At 38.7% G+C, this 23528-nt stretch overlaps 1 protein-coding gene across 26 annotated transcripts in view; it reads left to right on the top strand.

Moving 5' to 3' along the window:
• The window catches only part of HHLA2 (HERV-H LTR-associating 2), a 144343-nt gene that overhangs the window by 103811 nt on the left and 17004 nt on the right, over positions 1-23528 (top strand). For 14 of the 26 annotated variants that reach the window (XM_005670246.3, XM_021070440.1, XM_005670242.3 and 11 more), the window contains 3 exons: positions 16930-17019; positions 19025-19381; positions 20963-21229. In XM_005670246.3, coding sequence (XP_005670303.1) covers positions 16956-17019; positions 19025-19381; positions 20963-21229 — 688 coding nt within the window. In that variant the 5' untranslated portion in view covers positions 16930-16955. Of the gene's footprint in view, positions 1-16929; positions 17020-18499; positions 19382-20962; positions 21230-23528 lie in introns of all 26 variants that reach the window. The other 12 variants (XM_021070448.1, XM_021070454.1, XM_021070444.1 and 9 more) reach the window with 2 other exon arrangements.

The following is a 23528-nucleotide window of genomic DNA, read 5'->3' as shown; positions in this document are numbered from 1 at the left end:
AAGCTTTAATTTTAGGTTTGAGGCCTAGTGAGTGCAAACTGTTGCTGGGTGCTATCCGATACTAGGTGACATTGATTTCTCCTCTGTTATCCTTGGGTTTTCCTTGCTCTTGAAGTCTGCAAAAACTAAAAAACAAAAACATTAGTTTGGAGATAGATATGTGTGTATCTGGCCCACCTACCTCTCACTTGTCTGCTGTTGGAGCTCAGAAAAATCTTTCCCATGAGAAACAGATTGCTGAGCCAGACTGCAGAGTCCTTTAAAAATGCACATTGCCGACTGTTTTCATAGGCCAGGACTGCAGAGAAGATGCGATGAAAATGAGATCCGTAAACTAACTCAGCAGAGTTAAGAATCACGATGAAGGCAAGTGATTGCAGACCAGGTGGGTGTGGTCAAAGGCGGAGCAGTAATCAGGGCTTAGGAAATAGACAAGCAGAAATATTTGGCCCAAATCAAACATGGAATTTTTAGGAATTAAATTGATGAGCCAGCCTTTCTAGTCTGTTTGCCTTTTTTTTTTTTTTAACTTTCTGATATATTAAAAAAAAAAAAAAAACTTACTGTCATCAATATTTGCAATGGTTAAACCAGGGAACTAGATGGGAATAAGGTATAAATATCCACATGTACATCTTTCAAGCCTTTGAAAATAACCTAGGATGTGAGATTGCTTTTGATCTACTGTTTTGAAGGTAAGAGGTACATGGTTAGTTACTGGAATTTCCTGCTCTAGGTAGTCTTTACAAAAGAGGTCAAAGAGCTAATGCAGGTATTCCAAAATTTGTCAAGGATAAACATTTCTAGTACATACTCAGAGAAAAATGTGTTAATTATATAGTCCCACAAGGACTAGTGTTAGTAAACTTAGCTAGATTACCACAGATAGTCTTTCTGGAAAAGTGGCATCCGCTTCAAGTACTTACAACAGAGAGTTTAATACAGGAAACCAGGTGATAGAGAAGTAGGAAGATAAAATAGAAGATAGCAAGGGACCCAGAAAACAGTAGGAAGTTACTTCTTCGGTGGAAGGAATTGATCCTGTGAGATCCCAAGGATGAGGTCACCTCGTGGAAGCTGGAATCCTAACAGGTCTGCCTATTGGGAGTGTGAACTATGGAAAAGATGGAGCTGGTGCCAAAAAAGCTGCCCAGCAGATTATTCTTTAATCAGGTGGTGGTAATTGTTGTAACTGCTGTCCGTATGTTATTCCCTGGTAGGTCAGCCTCTGTTCTGTTCTCTTTGTTTCTATAGCTGTTCTCCTGGGGGATTTCTGGGTTTGGTAAAGACACAGGCAAATTCAGGCAGAGACAGCGAGATACCAGCCAATGCTAACAGGAGGATGTCTATGCCCATGACCCCATCTGTTCAGGCAGTGAGATCCAGGCCCAGCATGATTCACTATGGAATGATGATTCTGCTTCTCCTTGCACTGGCTTCCAGTCTTTCTCTCCCTTCTTTGAGAAATATAAATTCTCGCATCTACTTGCCTCATTATTAAACTTGTTTCTGGTTGATTCCTCCTAGTCTCAATTCGGTCCCCTCTAATGTTTCTCTAGACCCTAGCTCTTCTACAGATCCACCACCACACCTTCTCTCCCTCTTCCCCATGCGACAAACACACTTCCCTCTGGTTATGACCATAATTCCCAGCTACCTTTACCTTCCAGGTTGTACCATATCTATTGCTGTTCCTTCTCACTACATACTGACCAAAGTCCTGTGAACCAGCCTTTTCCCCCTACACAGCTGCCGCATCCAGGAGTAATAATAGACTTGACAAAGCCAATGCTTATTAAAATCAGTGCTTCTCAACTATCTGTAGTTAAAGAAACAGTAAATTTTTGTTTCTAATCTGTCATGGACAAATTCATCAGGAAGATATAATAAAAACGAATTGCTAGAAAAATGAAATTCAAAAGAACATAAAATGCAAGCCTTGATTTTTTTATTATTATATACAATAGGCATAGAGATTTTTGATACCAATTTGACAGAATAATTTTAAATATCTATTCTCTATTTTTAGACTTCTTGTACTATGAACCAGTAATAAACAGCTGATTGGCACCAGCCTGCAGACTCCCCACTGTGGGTATCTCTGCTTTAGATGATGTCCCCCCTCAAATTCTGCTTCAGTATTTAGTCCAAAAGAAATACTTTTATCACCACCAACACACATTTCATACAATATGGACAGAAAAGAAGACCAGAAGTTTTATTCTCAGTTGTAACACAGGATATAGTCATTCTTTCTGCCACTTATCCCCAAGCAAGAGCTGATACTTATGCCTTCTTTTTTTCTATTACCTGTCCTGTGACCTTACCTTGGGCCAGTCCCTTAGCTATTTCCCCAGCAGAGTAACCTAAACCTTGATTTTTGAGTTTTTGATGCTCTCACCTGTAGAAAGGCAATAGTTTCCCTTTAACCTCACCCACAGAACATCAAAAAAAAAAAAAAAAGAAAGAAAAAAAAGAAAAGAAAAGAAAGAAAGGGATCCATTAAGTTCCTACCATATTTTCCTTCTTGTACAGCAGTAATTGCAAGTCCCCCTATGAGGCAATTGCCTCATCCAAGACAGTATCCCACTTTTCTGTCATTTGTCCCCTGGCATGAAGAACCCAGATGACCAGTTTTAGCTTCCAATTCAGAGGAACCACACTGTGTCTCTTGATAAAAGCATTCTTCCCTTAAATACTAAAAAAGAGGATGAATGGATACTAAAGGAACAATGAGTAAAATTTTTGAGTGGATTAATAAGTTAAAATTATTAGACATATCAGTCCCTCTTCACTCTATGGTTCTTAGATCCACAATTTATAACTATGGGGAGGCATTGCCTCGTTTAGAACATGGGTTCAGAGCCTTCCCAGTACTATGCCAAGTAGCTATGCTACCAGGTGGAAGAAGATGCCCTGTAAGATTGCAGGGCTAAGTTTTAGAGGCCACTCCACTGTGTTATAAGTTAGCTGCTTCACTGATAGGGAACATAAAATAGTGAATTACTTTGGAATTAGTCCCTGGCCTTCTTTCTTTGTTTTTAACCAAGGAACTCCATCCATAGCCAATTTGGGTGGGATAATAAGATGGGGTATGGAGTGTTCAGTAAGTCTATACTTGGTAGTTCTAAGAGAGACATGGCCAGGGGAAAGTGGAAAAGGGTAATATTGTCCCCTTATCTAATGAAAGTGATTCAGTATAATCCAACAAGAAGCCAACTTGTTTTGCTAGATATGATGCCACCTCAGAGACATGGGCTGATCCCTAAGGCTGACAGATTGGGCACTCCGCTGTGGCATATCCCAGTCTACTTTGAGTGGGAAAGGGGAGAGGGAAAGAACCTCTCTCCCTGCTGCCATGGCTGCCCTACTCAGGTTCCATGTGAATGCTCACCAGGAAGGCCTCTCCACAGAAGAGATTCTCAGTCACGTGAATAGACAGTGATGGAGTCAGATTAACTCAACCTCCTTTTCATTCTTGCTCAATGGACTCCTGAACAGTCTCATGCTCCAGACCCCTTCTGAATGTCTATACTCACATCCCTTTCTTCAGTTTTCCAATCAGCCTTCTTCCATAGCCTTCTTCCATCACCTTGACCAACAAGTCCAAACAGTGGTACAGAGCCTGGCATGAGACCTCATCTTCATTTAGTTGAAACTACATTATACACTATTCAACATCCTACTAAACTGGAGGTTTCCCCCACTCCGCTGTCCTTCAGGGTTACCTGTCAGAGGCTCTTGTCCTACAGAGCCTACTTATAGGTGGTGGCAGCCGCTATCCTGCAGAACCTTCCTTGGTAATCAATAGCTTGTTAAAGGAACCCACTATGAAGCCATAAGCTCTGGTTGAGGATGAAACAGCAGTGTGGTTGGCTCTGTGGGCATGTAAGCAATCTGCTTGTGCAGTTTATTTGTTCTTTTGGAGCTTGATGGAATGCTGGAAGGCACACTCAACTTTGTTTTTACTTTGTTGTTGATATTGGATCTCTGATCGTAGAATCTGAAGCTCATCTTCTTCATAAACTCTGTACTTATCTGATCCTCCTAGACACAATTTCTGAAAGAAATATCCCTTGATAAAGGGAGCAAAGCCTTTCTTCAAAACCTAGGCACTTTTATTGCAGTTCTCCAATTAGGAATTGCCATGGGCATCATTCAGTGCCCATATCTGCCTCAGTTATCACATTATCTGGTCAGCTTGGTCTGTGAGTGGACCAATATATTCAAATGCACAAATGAGTCAAATGCATGCACTCTGCATTTGAGATCAAAAGACCAACTTAAAGCTTTTATCTTGTTCCTTCTTTAGCCTTAACTTTACAAATTCAATATTAAACTTAGGATGTATGACACATAATTATGGCATGACATGTCCAGTTTATTCTTTCTACAAGCATTCATGTCTTGGTTGTATACCATGAAGTTATTTTATTGCTTCATGACCTTATTTTTAAAGGCTTCTTGAAAACAAGTATTTACTACTTTTTCTTCAAAAGGAATAAGGAGAAACAGGAACCCTAGAGAGTGAAATAGCTAGCCAAACTCTTTTCTAATTATATAATGAAAAACTTCTGTTATTTGCAAGATAAACCTTCTGCCGAGAATCATTATTTTTCTTTTAATGTTGATACTAAAAAGAAGCAGGAATTTTAAGGTTAATGTGGTTCTGTTGTTAGAAATCTCTTCCGAGAACAAAACATAAGGCATATTAAACTTACAACAAACTTCCAGTGGCTCATAACTAATGTTTGTTTTAGCATCAAGATTAAAAGTGTTTTTGTTACCAAAAGCAAGCAAATGCATGTCTCTAACTTTCCTCTGTTAAAAATGATGCAACTTCTTTCAATATTTTGTGGTGGTGGGAGGAGAGATTATTTTTTTCCATTGATTTATTTATGTAGACCAAAATGGAGCCACTTCCTGTGTCAGCAGTTCTCCATTAGGTAAAAGAGTTATTTTTAGTTTGTGTCACTGTGGAATGTTCGGAGACATTTGAAGACCCAACTAACAACAGTATAAACTTGATTAACGGGATGTTGAAAGGTAGAAAATCCAGAATAAACAGGTATAGGGACTCAAATATGATTACAACCCCAGAATCTTTCCCTCTTTATGCTCTATCATTCTCTTTTTGTTAACTTTTTAATCCTCATACTTGTTTCCTCACATCTACATTTGGTTCCTGTAGGATGGCAGCTCCAGGCATAAGATCGATGCTGAGAAAGTAGATGGAAAGGATTTGCCATCGTGTTCTGCTCTTGTACCTAACCCTGTTTTAAGGATTCCAAAGAAATCCTCCCAGCAGACCTCTGTTTATGTCCCATTGTCCAAAACAGTATCAAAATATTTGTTCAGTTTGATTTTATTAATTAATTTTGGATACAAAGCAGTGGCAAAAGTCTCAGAGTTAGGAGGAGGAAAGGGTGGACCTACAGACATAGAGCTGGGGTTCAGTAATCCAGAGTGGGATAAGCATGGTTTAGCTGCTGGACTTTGAGTTTACAAGGACATTGGAAAGTTCTGACTGGCTTCCTCTGACCCAGCCCCAGCTTTTCAGAGTGGTCACCACCCCAGCTCCTCTTTTCCCCAATGTAGAGGACTCCTATCCCATGGTGAGTCAGTCATGGTCATCTCCATTACCTTTTCTTGACCTTGTCTCAGTTCTTCTTTTAGCCAGAGGTGGTCATATCCTGCACAGGGCTGGGCAGAGAAGGAGTTTGGTTGGCAAGAAAGGAGGAAAATGCGCCAGTGACCATCACAGTGTCCTTTTCACGTTATCTGTGTCACACACTAAGTTTGTGTTTAAAAGGTTTCCTGTCATAACTAGTTACTTGATGCCTATAAGATGGCTCCTTTTATTCATCTTCTAAAACACAAATCTGACTTCATCATTACCTTTCTATTTCCTTAGTGTGGGTTACAAGATTGGTCATGATCAAGCCCTTGAACACCTTTTCAGCATTTTCTCTTCCATATGGCGTGCTTGGTTTTTGAGTTCTCTCTTGCAACTGCATCTTTGTTGTGTCATCTGCCTAGAGTATCGTCCCTCTGTCGCTTCCTTCTTTTCTTCCTTACAGGCCAGTTTCTCTTTGTCTTTCAAAATTCATGCTTTAAGAAGCTTTCCTTAACAACCTTCCCTGACCTAAGCTTCAGTATTTTTCCTCTGTCCTTCCCTAGCACCTGTGGTAGCCCTTCTTGCTGCCCGTACCTCTGTATTCTGATTTATTTGTTTATATAATCCATCTATCTTTGGGTACCAGACTGAATTTTTTGAGATTAGGGACCGTCAGACTTATAATCATGTGATCTGTAGATGTTCAAATTGCATGTTTTTAATGGCAGAAAAGATGGTAAGCTTTCTGAATGACTGGGGTTCCATGCAAAGAAAGATCTAGTCCTGTTTCTAGAAGGTCAGGATAAATTTGAGGTATTTCATTTTCCCTTGTTTCTCAGAACTTTAACATTTTTCTGACTTTAATTTGGAAATGGATTGTGAGTAAAAGATAGGGCTGAAGCAATAGAGCTTCACAAACAAATGTTATTTGGCAGGATTGACTCAGAGCTGTACAGAAAGCTCACTGATACAAAGCAACCTGATAACCACTGTTCTTTGGAAATGACCTGCTGAGCTGTGCACACAGAACTAGCCCAGCAGTCTCTCTTTTCTTCTGCACCAGCCAGTCAGTTTAGCTATAGCTTTAAATTCTATGGACTGAAAGCCACTAATTCAGGTGTGCAGAGGGACAAGTACTTGCCAGAAAGCAGCCTTTTATAAATTATCACTTAATAAATGCTCTAAGTGTTACCAAATTAGGCCATATGGACCCCTCCTTGGGCCCTAGCCTGGCCTAGGCCCCCTGCCTCGGTGGGGAAGGTTCTTTTTCTGTTCAGGTTCATGAAGCCTAAAAAACACAACTAAATCTAAGATTGAAGCAACATAAGCTGTATTCATTGGCCAGAGAATGAAGAAGTGGGAACTTAGTTCACAAACCGACTTATTACCCAGGGTCAATTAGAGCAAGATTTTAAGGGCAAGGCTAATGAGGGGGAGGCATGGGCACTGGTTTTCTGGAAATTGGCAGAGTTCTTCCTGGAACTGGGGTGCTACCTCTTTTTTGCCCCTATATAGTCCTTTAGCATCTGGGTGGGAAGTAGGCACAGACAGGCAGAGATCTGAACTATTACAGTGAGATGGTAATGAGCTGCAGGGGCCCTCTGTCCCACTCTTGAAGCTGAACCAACTAGCACCAGTTTTCCCCTAGTTAGAATCTCTTGTTTCTCTGCTGCAAACCCAGCCAGACAGTTTGGCTAGCTGTGTGGTTTTCTGTGAGTTCACCTGGAAGGAGGGGCAGGGGTATGGATCTGGTGCAATAGCCTTGGAAACATAGCAGCTAGGAATAAGTCTTGTCAAGATTGGGGTTTACCTCTTTGTCAAAACTAAATCCTGGATTCTGATATTTTATCACAGGCCACTTAACTCTAACACCTTGATAGGCAGATACATAGAGGAGTTCTTTACTTCTGTGTTTGGAAGGATGACACAGGGATTGTGTGAGCATGGTTAATAACATTCTGAGAAATACTCAATACATCACATACCATGCAATAGAATATTTAAATGTAACAACTATGACCATCACAGGATGGGATTCTGGTATCTGAATTAGGTGATAAACCTAAACCAACATTGGAAGGAAGCCTTCTGTTGCATGCTAGCCCCGATTCTTTGACCTCCAGGTACTGTTGTTGCTCCTTGGTGATACAGAAATATTGTCTCACATTATCTCTGGTGAGCACTCACAGAATTATTTTTACTTATTTATTTATTGAAGTATAGTTGATTTACAATGTTGTGTTAGTTTCAGGTGTGCAGCAAAGTGATTCCATTTTATGTGTGTGTGTATGTATAAAACCAAAAATATATATTGAGAATATATAGAATATACATATGTTCTTTTTCAGATTCTTTTCCCATATAGGTTATTCCATATACTGAGTATAGTACCTTGTGCTATACTGTAGGTCCTTGTTGTTTATCTATTTTATATACAGTAGTGTGTACATGTTACTCCCAAATTCCGAATTTATCCCTTCTCCCACATTTCCCCTTTGGTATCATTTTACAACTGTCATTATTTTAGTTGAAATCTTTATACCAGACACAATCGTAACTGATCTCTTTTTAAAAAAGTGAAATATCCAATTTATATATTTTAAATGTTTTTAAACTTAACATACACATCTGTCCATCCATTTTCTAGATTTTGGATTTTGAATGGAAGGCTCCAAGGTCTTGTGCTGAACATGGGGCCACTATTTGATTTTCTATATGATCTCTTACACAGACTAAATCAATAACTTACCATCCAGTATTTCCAGTTTTTGTTTCTTGAAAGTGGCCAGAGAATTTTGGATTCAGATTATTAAAAAGAGTCCAACTCCTAGACCTTTACAACTTGTTTTGTCTTTTACTGTTGTCTCTCCCACACCTAGTCCAATAGCTGAATTATCATCCCTTCTTTTTCATGCTTCTATTTATCCTCTCCAAAGCATTCATCTTATTCAACTTGGTCATTGGAGAAACACCAAGTTTGTCTTGTCCTCCCATTTAATCAATTAACATCTATTTAGTTAAATTATTTAATAATGATAACACTCATTCTGAACTGGTGGGAGTAGTAGACAGGCACAGCCAACTGGCTACCCAGAGGCATCTAATGTGCCACGGGCATCTAGCAGTGTCTTAAAGAGGGAGAGGTGACTATTTCCAAGAAATCCTTGGCCTTACATCTGCATATGTTCAATACTCACTTCACTTAATGGAGTCTTGTTCAATTACCTACTACCTTTATGTGGTTGACATAACACCAGCCGTCTGCCTTGTTAACCCTGTCATTTTCTTTTGTCTTTTGTCTTGGCTTTGCAGGCTTCTTGCTAAAAGCAAAAACAGAATGCAAACCTCCACTCACTCTATCCAGCTATATTCTTTCTTGTATAGAAAGCTATTAAGGAGGATCCTAAAATCCACCCTTTTGGCAAGAAGAAACATTTCATGATAGAAGTGTGAACTGGAAAATGGTTTTTGAAGGCTAATAAGAGCCCTCTAGCCCCTTCCATGTTAACGTGGTTTCCTTTACATGTGCTTTGTCCTGGGCTCTGCTTGTAGGGGACCAACCCCTTTGGAGATGGGGGTTACGGACAAATAATGAGGGAGTGTTTTCAAAAGAAACCCATAAGGAAATGTGGGAAGCAGGATGGGGCAGAGATAGAAACTAAGCAAGGATGTGGCTTTAGGTGAATTCTCAGCCTCATTCCTAAGGTGGGGCTCTGGAACACAGGATATCTCTTGCTTTCAAGCCATGGAAGGAGGGTAGCTCCCAGAACCACAGCTTCCATCACCTCAGGGCAAGCCTCCAAAGAAGGTTGTAGTTACGTGAGCAGGTGGCACTAACTGAGCAATGTATGCATGAAAACTGAGTGGATTAAAGTGATCACAGGGGATCTGAGCAGGCAACTAATGGTTGGCTAACATACAAAACATCAGTTGTTAAATGCGTGCCTTTTTTTTTTTTTTTTTTTTTTTTTGCTATTTAGGGCCACACCTATGGCATATGAAGTTTCCCCATCTAGCTGTTGAATCAGCCCACACCACAGCCACAGCAAAGCAAGATCTGAGTGTGTCTGCAACCTACACAACAGCTTATAGCAACACTGAGCAAGGCCAGGGATCGAACCCTCATCTTCATGGATACTAGTTGGACTGGTTGCTGCTGAGCCACAATGGCAACTCCAAATGTGTGGCATTTTTGAAATAGCCACTTAAATGGGATCAATCTATAAGCCTCCCTAAATTTTCTTGGCCTTACCTGTTTTCTGGGCCTTCGACTGGTTGAACAAAGAAAGCCCCTTCCCCAATGCCATTGTCTCATTTCCAGATATCACCAGGCAACCTCGCCTTGCAGGGGGAGGCCAACTTCAGTATGTCTTCCGTTGTACCCACCACAGTGGGAGCTGCGATGCTGCAGGGTCCAGACATGATCCCAGGAAACTCCCAGAAGCTGTGGTTTCCCTTGCCCCATATTTCCAGATTCAGTGTCATATTGGGAGCCGTGACATCTGGCTTCCTTAGTGTTTGAACCAGGGGCCAGGGCACAACCAGGAAACCCCATGGGGAAAACTTTGACTAGTGGAGAAAACCTATAGATACATTCCTTTTGCTCCCTTTCTCCAGTGGGTTGTTCTGAGGTGCGATGGTTCTGTCAAGGATGTCTGGAGGTCATCCCTTGTAACTGAGCAAGTGGCTCATGTTTTGTTATAAAGCTGTGGCCAACAGGGCAGCCACTACCTAATGAATGCTTTTTCTCCTTTCTCTTTTCACTTCCCCTCTTCCTTCACTCTTGCTGCCCTGCCACCACACCCTCTCACCTCCTCAAAAATGTCTTAGCACACACTTTTAACCTGGTTTCTAAAGAAACCTAGAGCCACTCCTACACCCCACCCTCTCAAAAACAAAAACAAAAAACAAAAAACAAAAAACAAAAAACAAACTTAATGTGAAGACAGTACCTCTAGGGATTCAAAATTTCAACCAATATATGAATCCTCAACTGGAGGATTTTTTTCATTGTGAAGCATCAAGGGAGATTTTTTTTTGAGTACAGAGAGGGTAGTCCTAAAATTGTTCTTTTGTTCTTTCTTTTCTCTAAACAAAGTCAATCCTATTAAAATCTAAGTGGATGCTAAGGAGAAATCCCTAGGATACTACAGAGAGTTCTCCTTTTGTTGTGACTTCTTTTACAAATTGGCTCATTGCCCTGAGCTCTGTGGAGAGGCACTGAATTTAAAAACAATGCAGTGGAGAACAGAGCACCCTGGAAGCTGCTTTTCCTGAAGGAATTCATGACATAAACTGGCATGATGCAAGTGACATGAAACCTTTTTGTTTATTGAACAAGAAAATTGACCTTCTGTGTGCATCTGGTCCTATCTAGGCCAGCAGTTATGAGGCCAGGACTAGTCTTGAATGTTCCTGACGTGAGGTCTAGAGAATCTGCCCTGAATACAAGTGAAATTGTCATTGTCACAGTTAGTGCTGATGGCCCCAGTCAGGTGGTCTATAGCCATTAAGATGAGAACAGGGGTTGCTGTTCTATTCTCTTTATTTTATATTTGTAGAGTGGCCTCATTTTTTTCTTCTCTCCAATCGTCTCAGCATCTGGATTTCTTTTTGCCACATTTTATCACAGAGGCTGCCTCTCTTTGCTTTTCTCCCCCAAGCTGGAATCTAGCCAAAATGTACCAGAAGACGATGCTTCTAACATTTGAGCCCTTTTGTAAGGGTGCTGATTGCAACTTGGGTAGCTTCAGTTTAATCCAAGGTGGAAGATTTCTGCTGCTTTTAGGGAAGAAAATAAACGTCTAAAAATAAAACTTAGGCACAAAAATAGGGCCAAATACTCATTAACTGCCTCACTAAGCTGAATGCTGAAATTATTTCAAAAGCGCTAAATCAAGCATTTGTGTAGAAGAAGTTGAGTATGTTTTTTTTTTATTCATAGTACTTTATCTTAGATGATAAATGGGTTACTGTAATTTGTCATTTTATCCAAAAGACATGAATTAACTAGTTCTCAAGGGCCTAATTTTCAGCTCATGCTGACCCTTGAATTGGAGCACTTGTGTTCACAAGTCTTTGGAATGTATGCTGTGGGCTATCATGGGAGAAACTGGAGGGGTGGACAGGACGAGGAGCCAGAGTGTGCAGGGCTTGGTAGGCTAGGGTTAAGAATTTGATCTGAGCATGGTGGGAAGTCACTGAAGGGATTTAATTAGGAGTATGTTGTAGACTTACTTGTATTTTAAAAAGATGACTCTCTGATGCTGTCTTGGTAATGGATTAAAAGAAGGCAAGAGTGGAACCATGATAACCATCTATATACCAATTTCCAATATCCAGGTAAGAGGTGATCGTGGCTTTAGAGTGAATGGCAATGGCAGAATTGGAGAGAAGTGTGCAGATAACAGAGTTTTGTTTAATCCATTAACAAAAGACTGGTTAACCAATTTGATAGGGGACAGGAGGGAAAGGAAAAATCAAGGTTAATTTCTAACTTTCTGGACTAAACAACATGGGGTATTTGGTATCAATGATTGAGATAAAGACTGGAGGAGAAACAGAGTCATCTTTGTCACCTCCTTTGGGGTGAAATAGAGAACAATGGTAAAGGAGATGAGGTGTAAATCAAGGGCTCTTGTTTATTCTGTGATGCCTATAAGACATGTAAATAAGCAGGTCAGATGTGCAATTGAATATATGACCTTGACTCCATAGATAAATTTAAGAATATCTGGTGTACAGACATCATACAGAGACATGAAATAGAGGGATTTATATGCAGCTCTTTGCCAGAAGCCACCTCCAGCAAGAAACTCCTTTTGTTGTCACTTTAGTAGAGCTACACTGTAACTAACCTTACAAGCACCCCCATCCTCTACTCCTCTCCAGCCTTAGCATGCCTATCAAGTCTTTTGATCATGCAATACCTTATCTAACCTGTTGGTTCTTTCCACAGATCAAAGAAGTAGAAATGAAGAATAAGTAATAGATGTTCAGATCTCTTCCCTAGCACTCCCTTCAGTAATCTTATGGATAAACTTTGTGAACAAGATAGCATCTAAAGACAGATTATAAGTCGACCAGCCTGCACGCAGTGGGCGATGGCAATGACTCTGATCCCCTATCTTAATGATCAACTGAGATTACTTCCCTTTTACCCTTTAAAAACTTTAGCGGCCAAGAGCAGAATCTTCAGAGTTGTTTTTCAGGGGACATAAGTCTGCCTTCTCCCCACATTGCTGGCTTTCTAATTAAAATCAACTTTACTTTCTACCAACACTTGTCTTTCTCTCAGGTATTGATTTTCAATGAGCAGCCAGACCTGAGTGCAGTAACAGGCTCACCTAGGCAGAGAGCATAGAGAAAGTATAAGTCCTGAGGACCTTTCTTATTTTCAAGTAAATAGGTCAAACAAAGGAGGAGACTCAGTGAAAGAGCAGGAGCAGCAGTGAGGAAGGAAAACTAGGAGAATGCGGTGGCCCAGACATGCGGAGAAGAATGCTCCATAAAAAAGACAACAGCCGGAGTTCCTGTCATGGTGCAGTGGAAATGAATCTGACTAGGAACCATGAGGTTGTGGGTTCAATCCCTGGCCTTGCTCAGTGGGTTAAGGATCCGGTGTTGCCTGACCTGTGGTGTAGGATGCAGATGTGGCATGGATCTGACGTGGCTGTGGCTGTGGCATAGGCCAACAGCTGTAGCTCTGATTAGACCCCTAGCCTGGGAACCTCCATATGTCAGGGATATGGCTCTAAGAAAAAAAAAAGACAACAGCCAATGGTGTTGAATGCTGCTGTGAGACTGAATAAGATGAGGACACATTATATCCAATGTTTTTAGCAACATAGAATTTCTTGGTGACACTGACCAAGCGCAGTTTATGACACATCATGTAGACAGGGGCTTGGAACCAACTGAGGGGAAATTGTCAGGGGGAAACAGGGGCTATTTAGACAGTCACTTCAAGAAGTAAATAGAGCCAAGAAATAGGTATATAGTTAATCAAGGATCAGAGGAGAATATTGTTTTTTTCAGTTCTTAAAATGGGACAAATGGGAGAATTTTTGCTCTTGGGATCAATCTTCTAGAGAGAAAGAACCTGATGATACAGTAGAGAAGGGATGTAATTTCGCAGGGATGAGTTTCTTGAATGCAAAAAAGATGTGAGATGCAGAGCCAAAGTAGAGGATTTGGATTTGAATAAGAGGAGGAGGGGAGGCCAAAAGAATGGACAGCTGTCAATGGGTTGGTTAAATTGGTGGTATGGGGATGAAGGATGGTCCATAGATGATTTTAACTAATTAATGAATCAAGAACATGAGCGGAAAGGAGGATGGGAAGGGCGGTGGGTGTTGAAAGTTTCAAGAAACAGTAGCAAATATTAGCATTATTATGGAGAATGAGAAGTTGAACCTGTAGTACCCCAGCGTAAATGGAAGGGCCCAAAGTTGCATTAAAGAAGGCGGAATTAATTTTTGCTTGAAAGAGATTGATTAGACCTTACATTGTTTTTTATAGCCTATAAAGGTAAAGTGTACTACTATATACTTACATATATTCATAGTAGAAAATGAATTTTTCATTCTTTTTTTTTTTTTTTTTTTTAAGGGCACACCCGATGCACATGGAAGTTCCCAGGGGTCAAATTGGAGCCGTTAACTGCTGGCCTAGGTCACAGCCACAGTAACACCAGATCTGAGCCACATCTCTGACCTATGCTGCAGCTTGCAGCAATGCCAGATCCTTAACCCACTGAGTGAGGCCAGGGATCTAACCCGCATCCTCATGGATACTAGCCTGTTTCCTAACCTGCTGAGCTACAATGGGAACTCCAAAAGATAAATTTAATGATTACTTTTAATCTTATTATTCAGAGATAAGTATTGTGATATATATATATATATATCTTTTTAATCTTATTCAGAGATAAGTATTGTGATATATATATTTTTTTTCATATGTTATACATGTAAATACATCATTAGGAAAAAATATAAAGGTCTTATTTTCATAACTACTATTTTATAAGTTTTTACTTTGCCATTTTATATTGTTATTTTAACACTATGTTAGTTCTTGTTACACAGTAGTGTTTTAATATTTCTCAGTATTTCAAAATGATAACAAGTCTAATTACAATATTACATAATTATTTACTCTTTTCTCCCACACTGTGCATTTCATGCCGTGACCCATTTATTTTGCATTTAGAAGTCTGTACCTTTACTTTTCCTCACCTTTGATTTTCCTCTCCCCAAATCCTCCTGCCCCCAACTCACCTCACCTGCGGCAACCACCTGTTTTTCTCTGTATCCACAACTCATTCTGTTTTGTTATGTTCATTTTTTTTTTTAGATTCTGCATATGAAGGAAATCATACAGTAATTATATTTCCTTTCAGACTTATTTCAATTAGCATAACACCCTCTAGGTCCATCCATGTTGTCACAAATCCTCCACTTTGGCTCTGCATCTCACATCTTTTTTGCATTCAAGAAACTCATCCCTGCGAAATTACATCCCTTCTCTACTGTATCATCAGGTTCTTTCTCTCTAGAAGATTGATCCCAAGAGCAAAAATTCTCCCATTTGTCCCATTTTAAGAACTGGAAAAAAAACAATATTCTCCTCTGATCCTTGATTAACTATATACCTATTTCTTGGCTCTATTTACTTCTTGAAGTGACTGTCTAAATAGCCCCTGTTTCCCCCTGACAATTTCCCCTCAGTTGGTTCCAAGCCCCTGTCTACATGATGTGTCATAAACTGCGCTTGGTCAGTGTCACCAAGAAATTCTATGGCTGAATAATATTCCACTGTGTGCATATACCACAACTTCTTTATCCATTAATCTATTGATGCACATTTCTATACATAAGAGGCTGTTGATGGACACTTAGGTTGCACCCATATCTTGGCAACTAAATAATGCTGCTATGGACATTGAAGTGTTTGTATTTTTTCAAATTAGTTTTTTCATTTTTTTTTCCCAAATATATACTGGGGGGTGAAATTGCTGGATCATATGGGTAGTAGTATTTTTAGTTTTTTGAGAAATCACCATACTATTTTCCACAGTGGCTGCACCAATCCACATTCCCAATTACAGCATGGGAAAATTCCCTTTTCTTCACATCCTCTCCAGCAGTTGTTATTTGTAGACTTTTTAATGATGGCTATTGTGACCAGTGTGAGGTGGTACCTCATTGTAGTTTTGGTTTGCATTTCTCTAATAATTAGCAATGTTGGACATTTTTTCCATGTGTCTATTGATGGGCACTCAGGTTACTTTCACATCTTGGCTATTATAAATAATGCTGCTATGAACACTGAGATGCATGTATCTTTTCAAATCAATATTTTCATTTTCTTCACATAAATAGCCAGGGATATAATTGCTGGATCATATGATAGTAATATTTTTAATTTTTTGAGGAATCTTCGTATTGTTTTTCATAGTGGCTGCACCAATTTATATTCCCACCAACAGTGCAAAAAGGGTTCCCTTTTCTCCACATCTTTGCCAACATTTGTTAATTACTATTTTTTTAAATTATTTTTAATTGAGTTATAGTTGATGTACAATATTGTATAAGTTTCATATGTGCAACATAGTGTTTCACAATTTTTAAAGATTATATGCACCATTTATAGTTATTGTAAAATATTGGGTATGTTCCCTGTGTTGTACAATATATCCTCTTAGTTCATTTATTTTATGCATAGCAGTCTGTACCTCTTAATCCCCTTCCCCTATATTTCCTCTCCTTCCTATACCCCACTGGTAACCACTAGTTTGTTCTCCATATTGTGAGTCTGTTTCTTGTTATATTCACTAGTTTCTTTTATTATTCAGATTCACATACAGGTAATATCATATAGTATTGGTCTTTCTCTTATTTCACCTAGTATAATACTCTCCAAGTCCAACCATATTTCTGCAAATTAGCAAAATTTCATTCTTTTTTATGGCTGGGTAGTATTCCATTGTATGTGTGTGTGTATGTATATTGTGTGTGTATATATATATCCACTCATCTGTTGATGGACACTTAGAAGTGTGTGCTTTTAAAAAGGGACTGTGCCACTAAATGTTTCATTAGAATCTGGTTTTCCTCCTATATAATTAAGAACTTCTTTCCAACCCATTGAACCATCTTTTATAGCATTGTCTTTAATGGTTGCAAAAGAATTATTTGTGTAGATGTACAATAGCTAATTTAATGAATCTCCTATGGGCAAATACTTTGTCTTCCAATTCCTGTTTGCACTTAAAATCTGTAATGTACATATTTTACTTCTTTTGATAGTGTAACTAATATGACCTCAACAAAACATGAAGGCACAGGCAGTACTGTCTTTCTTCTTCACTCTTATACCATCTCTATGTGGATCTCAAGGTAAGTTCCTTTATAATACACCCAAGTGTTAGTTATTTGTATCATTAGATACAAACATGAGCACATAATCCAAGGGGGTTGTTTCCTCTGTAGCCATAGCATTGTCAACTTTTCTAAAAGATAATTAATTAGACACAGGAAACAGACTGGAAGTTTGCGTGAGGAATAAAAATCATGTCTTCACAAATAAACTTATTTACCAAACAGAAATAGACTCACAGACACAGAGAACAGACTTGTGGTTGCCAAGGTGGAGAGAGCATGGGGGAGGGAAGGATTGGGAGTTTGGGATTAGCAGATGCAAACTATTGCATATAGAATGGATAAGGTCCTACCGTATAGCACAGGGAACTATATTCAATATCCTGTGATACACTATAATGGAAAAGAATATGAAAAAGAATGTATATATATGTATAACTGAATTACTTTGCTATATAGCAGAAATTTGCACAATATTGTAAATCAGCTATACTTCAATAAAGTAATTTTTTAAAAAAATCATGTTTTATGCCAGCTATTCTGATTCAGGCTCTTTCTAACTTGCTATCTGCTACCAGATAGAAAATTAGTAGAAAAGCAAGTTTGATTGATTGATTGGTTTTTTAAATGTAAGCTTGACAAAATGCTTTATCAGCTTTGCTAGGTCCTATAGCAGGGACTTTTAATTATCCAGTGAAACATTAGAGGTGTTTAGGAGAGCAATTAGTGAGGTCAACAAAACCACTCCTTTTCCTTCCCACCTTTCCATGTCTTCCAGCTTAATACCACATTCTTCTGGCCCATTGTATAGAAATAGACTAAATTTCTCTGAGGGAGTGAGTGGGACATGGCAGAGTGGAAAGAGCCCTAGTGGAGTAGGCAGGGGAAAAAGGCCTTGTGGCAGGGATGCATGAGCACTTGGTTCTCCTTGGCCAAAGTCAAGGAGTTTACTCCATTGTCCATAAGATAAGGTCCTTCCTCCCATGAATATCATAGAATTCACAGATAGGGCGTGGAATCTACTTAGCATGTTTTGTGAATTGGTCAAAAAAGCTGAATACGGCCTTTTAATGATTATGAAATGGGTAAGTATAATTTCTCTGCAAAAACCTTGATTTTGACGAATCCATTTGCTTTTTTTCTTTTTAAATTTTTCATTATAGTTGATTTGCAGTGTTCTGTCAATTGCTGCTGTGTAGCAAAGTGACCCAGTTATACATATATATGTACATTCTTTTTCTTACTTTATCCTCCATCATCTCACAAAATTCTAAAACCGCCTCTGGGGTTCACAGTAAAATATATAGCTATATTTATATTAAGAGGATTAGACTTCTACATTTATATCCAGAATAATATTCTTTAACAATATTTTGATTAACTCAGGATATCCTGAGAGTTGTCTCAAAGCCAAAATAAAAGTCATTTCATTTCCCTTTGGGACTCCTCCTGCCCATTGCTCCCTTTCTTGAGACTAATGTCTGCATGTTCCCAACAGATTCCTGAATGCAACATTGTCTTCTACATGCTCCAAATGTTTCCTAACCCAACAAAGCTAAGTTTGTTTTACTCTTTTGGGGCCTGCTGGCTCTAGCTGGCTGGGTACAGTAATTTGCTATTGTTGTAGTAAGAATTAAAAGCAAATGTGTTCATGGTGTAAAAATCAACAGGAATCCTTAATTTGTATAATTTACATAATTTCCAGCAACTGTAGCAGGCCAGGATCAGAGGAGAACTGAAACTATTGATCAAGTACAGAGCAAACTAGTGTTTCTATACTTTATACTGTTGTCATTTCTCATAGTTACATTGAATCAAACAGATACTCAGTTAAAAATGCAGAGACTCAAACACAGAACTTCATGATTTGTCTCTAATAATTAGACTAGCAAGGGTTTTTGATGAATGATGTGGTCTGTTAATGATCAGGCTACTGACCAGGGATAGTTCTTCTAGGTGGTCCCGATATAATCCTTGGTAAGTGCCCATCATTAATTCTTTGCATAACTGCACTTGCTTTCAGATACATTCTTTTTAGCTTCCTTCAGTCCTCTTAGTACTATGAGTGAGCAAGTAGTCATTGGAAGACTTGATGAAGACGTAATTCTCCCTTGTTCCTTTGAGAGTGGACCTGATATTGTAATTCACTGGAAGAATCAAGATAACTACTACCTGTACTCATACTACAAAGAGAGTGACCAGTTGGAAAAGCAAGATCCCAAATTCATAAACAGGACATCTCTCTTCCATGGTCAAATTCACAATGGGAATGCCTCCCTATCTTTCAGAAGATTAAGCCTTCAGGATGAAGGAATTTATGTATGCTATGTGGGGACATCATCTAGAAAAAAAATAAACAAAGTGGTACTAAAAGTGGGAGGTAAGTGTGCATATAAGTTCATATAAAATATAATAGTGGTATCATTCCATGTTTTCTGAAATGCCTTCTGCTTAATTTAATATTCTCTGGCTTGCCTTCCAAGTCAATATGTACAAATCTACCTCATTATTTTAGTGCATAGTATCATAGTATAGACATGCTATAATCGATACATCCATTCCTCCAATGACAGATATTCAGGTATTTCCAGTGCTGTACTTGACAAAAACAAATGTTGTGATGAACATCCTTATATTTAATATTGGGAAATTTAATTCTGGGAAATACTTTAGAAATAAAAGTATCAGAAGAAAGATTTTAGTATGTCACTTCTACCAGCAGCATAAGAGTATCCATTCTGCCCTTAAGTCTTATCAGCACCTAATATCATCAGTCTTAAGACTTTCTGCCAATAGGATAGCTTAAAATATTGAATTATAGATTTAAATTACATTTTTCTATTTCTTTAAATGAAATAAATGTTACATGCCTTCCTCCTGTCGATATTAACTTTATTCATTTATTTATTGGGGAAGGGACATTTTCTAATGAGTTGTTTCATTTGGGACTTGTTCCTTCTCCCCCATTCCATTTGGCTGCTTCAGAAATCTAAGAATTATGTGTAAACAGAGTCAAAAGGGGCTCTGAGGCGTACAAAGTACTGCATGAGCTCTAGTTTATCAACTTCGACACTCACATTTTGGCTGCTCAGTGAGGCCATGAGATTTTTTTCCTGAATTTTTTCCAGAGAATTGAGCTCACTAGTTGCTATGTCGTGCTCTTTTTTTCCCTTGTATATAACCACACTATATCTTCAGGTTCTACAGAGGTTTGTTATGTTTTTCCTTTCAGAAACTGCCAAGTTTTGCTCACAAAGCTTAGCTTTTCACTTCACGGAATGAAACTGACAGCACTAATGGCCTGAACCTAGCCAGAACACAGACTGGGACTTGAACCCACATGCCGGGACTTCAACACAGCCTAAACCCCGATTAGGACTTGAAACCACATTTTTAAATTAAAATCACTCACCCTGTGTCTGGACTCACTGAGGTTCAGGTTCTTCAAGTCTCTATGCAGAAGGAATTCAGCAAGAGACAAAGTGATAGGCAAGAAATAGATTTATTAGGATAGGACACTTATGAGAGATGCAAGTGGGCAGGCAAGGAAGCTCTGCCCGAGGGTCTGGTGGGCTACAGTTTTATCATCCACCGGGAGTGGGGGTTGGGAGTAACTAGGTCATCCTTGGTATCCAGTAAGATGTGTATTCATATTGGCAGAAGGGTGGTTCTCAAACTCCTGCCCTTGGTCTGAATCTGAATGTAGGCCTCATCCCCCACCCAATGACCTGAGGCAATTCTCACACTTCCACTAGCATGCCTGCCTTGTTCCGATGGCTTTTTTTGAGCAATTTATTAACTTACAGTGATCTCCCAAAGTCCCCTAGATTTCCCTTGTTACCTCTGGTCCTTTATTGGGATTTAAACTACCTGTGCCTACTCCATCCCTATCAGTTCTGCACAGATGGCCTAAAACGAAGCCAATGACAGCTCCTCATATGCCCTTCTTTCTCCCCCATAGCTTTTGTCACACCTGTGATGAAGTATGAAAAGAAAAACACAAACAGCTTCTTAATATGCAATGTGTTAAGTGTTTATCCTTATCCAATTATCACATGGAAAGTGGATGATACACCTATCTCTGAAAACAGTGTGGAAGAAGTTGAATCTTTAGGTGCCTTTTGTATTAACAGTGGAGTAAATATTACAAGATCAAATTCATCTTATCAATGTGCTATTGAAAATACATTGCTGAAACAAACATGGAGAGGGAAATGGACAATGAAAGGTAGGCTCCACATGGCTTTCTCTGTAAATGTACATGTGCTGTTAGGTGGGAGGGAATGGACATTGATTTACAGTGAAAGAAAGGAACACAAAAGAAAGGAAATGCATTTGTAGCCATTAGAAGACCAACCATGACTGGAGTCCCAGGTCCAATATTACTGGCTGTGTTACCTCAAGCAATCACTATACTTCTGAGCATTGGTTCCTCATTGATAAAATGGAATTAATTCTTACCTTGCCAGGAGTTTATGAGTTGAAGACAAACAATTTTGAAATAGAAAGTAGCAAATATATCCTGAATATTTCTGTATTTCTTCACAGTTTAACCTCTACACAGGATTTTCTACTGCATTGCACTGTAGAAGATCATAGAGGAAGGAAAGAATGCATGTCTACTAGCAGCCACAACCTCTGATTCTTGCCAATTGTTCAACTAAGAAAATTAGCATTGCTTCTGTTTAGTCTCTTTGTGTATTAGGTAGTATTAGCTCATTATTTTTTTTTTTTTTTTTTTTGCGGGTGGTGGGTGTGGGATACACCTTCAGCATGGGGAAGTTTCCAAGCCAAGGATAGAACCCACCACAATTGCAACCTGTGCCACAACTGTGACAACACTAGATTCTTAACCTGATGCAACACAAGAGAACTTCCTCCATAAATCTTTATCAACACCTCTATCATAGCATGAGCAGTTTTTAACACTTGTTCCTCTCATTTATTTGAACAAACCCCAAACTCTGATCAATCCATCTATAACCCATTATTTAAGAAAAGCTTGAGGGGAAGAAAATTAATTTGATACCATTTTTCCAATTCTGAGGAAAATTATTATTTTATATTTCATTAGAAGCAAAGCACATTTTTTTTTTCTGTAAATCTCCATTGTATTGGGAAAAAGGGAGGTTGGCTATCCTTTTTGGCCTTCTCTTCCCCTGAGTTTTTTTTTTTTTTAATTTAAATTTATTGAAGTATGGTTGACTTACTATATTAGTTTCAGGTATAAAACATAGTAGATAGTTTTATAGACACACAGCATAGTAGATATTTTTATAACTGTACAAAGTTATTATAAATATTGATTATATTTTTTGTGCTGGACATTACATCTCTGGGACTTATTTTGTAACTGATGATTGTATCTCTTTTTTAAAATTGTTGATGTGTAGTTGATTTACAATGTATTAGTTTCTGGTATATAGCAAAGTGATTCAGTCCATCCATGCTGCTGCAAATGGCATTATTTCATTATTTTTTATGGCTTAGTAATATTCCCTTCTGTGTGTGGGGTGTGTGTGTGTGTATACCATTAAGCTATCCTATTGGTAGAATTTATTAAGATGAAGATATTAGGTGCTGGTAAAACTTAAGACTTACAAACACCCCCCACACACACACACACCCCATTCTTCTTTATCCATTCATCTGTCCATGGATATTTAGGTTCCTTCCATATCGTGGCTATTGCAAATAGTGCTGTTATGAACATTGGGATGCATGCTATCTTTGAATTATAGTTTTGTCTGGATAAATGCTCAGGAGTGGGATTGCTGTATATATGGTAACTCTGTTTTTAGTTTTTTAAGGAACCTCCATACTGTTTTCCACAGTAGCTATACCAGTTTACATTCCCACAAACAATGTAGGAGGGCTCCCTTTTCTCCACACCCTCTTCAGCATTTATTATTTGTAGATTTTTCAATGATGGCCATTCTGACTGGTGTGAGGTGATAACTCATTGTAGTTTTGAGTAGCATTTCTCTAATAATTAATGATGTTGAACATCTGATAGTTTGTATCTCTTAATCTCCTTTACCTATTTCACTCCCACCCACCCCCATCCCTCTTCCCTCTGGTAACCACTAGTTTGTTCTCTATGTCTGTTGATCTGTTGGTTTCATTATATTTGTTTGTTGTTATTTTTTAGATTCCACATAATAAAAATATTAAGTATCTTTTTCCTCTGTCCACTTATTTTTCTAATCATAGTACAATCCAAGGCCATCCATCTTGTCATAAATAGCAATATTTCATTCTTTTTTATAGCTGAGTAATATGCCATTATGTATGTGTGTGTGACTTGTATCTTCTTTATTCATTCTTCTGTTAGTGGGCATGTAGTTGCCTCCATCTTGGTGTTGTAAATGATGGTGCTGTGTGCATAAACACTGAGGTGTCTATATCTTTTTGAATTAGTGTGTTTGTTTTCTTCAGATAAATACCCAAGGGTGGAATTTTATGGTAATTCTATTTTTAATTTTTTGAGGAACATCCATCATGTTCTCCATAGTGCCTACACCAAT

The sequence above is a fragment of the Sus scrofa genome, chromosome 13, assembly GCF_000003025.6.
Source record: "Sus scrofa isolate TJ Tabasco breed Duroc chromosome 13, Sscrofa11.1, whole genome shotgun sequence".
In the NCBI taxonomy this organism is placed as follows: Eukaryota; Metazoa; Chordata; class Mammalia; order Artiodactyla; family Suidae; genus Sus; species Sus scrofa.
The sequence above is the reverse complement of the archived record's forward strand: the minus strand, read 5'-3'. Positions and strand labels throughout refer to the sequence as shown.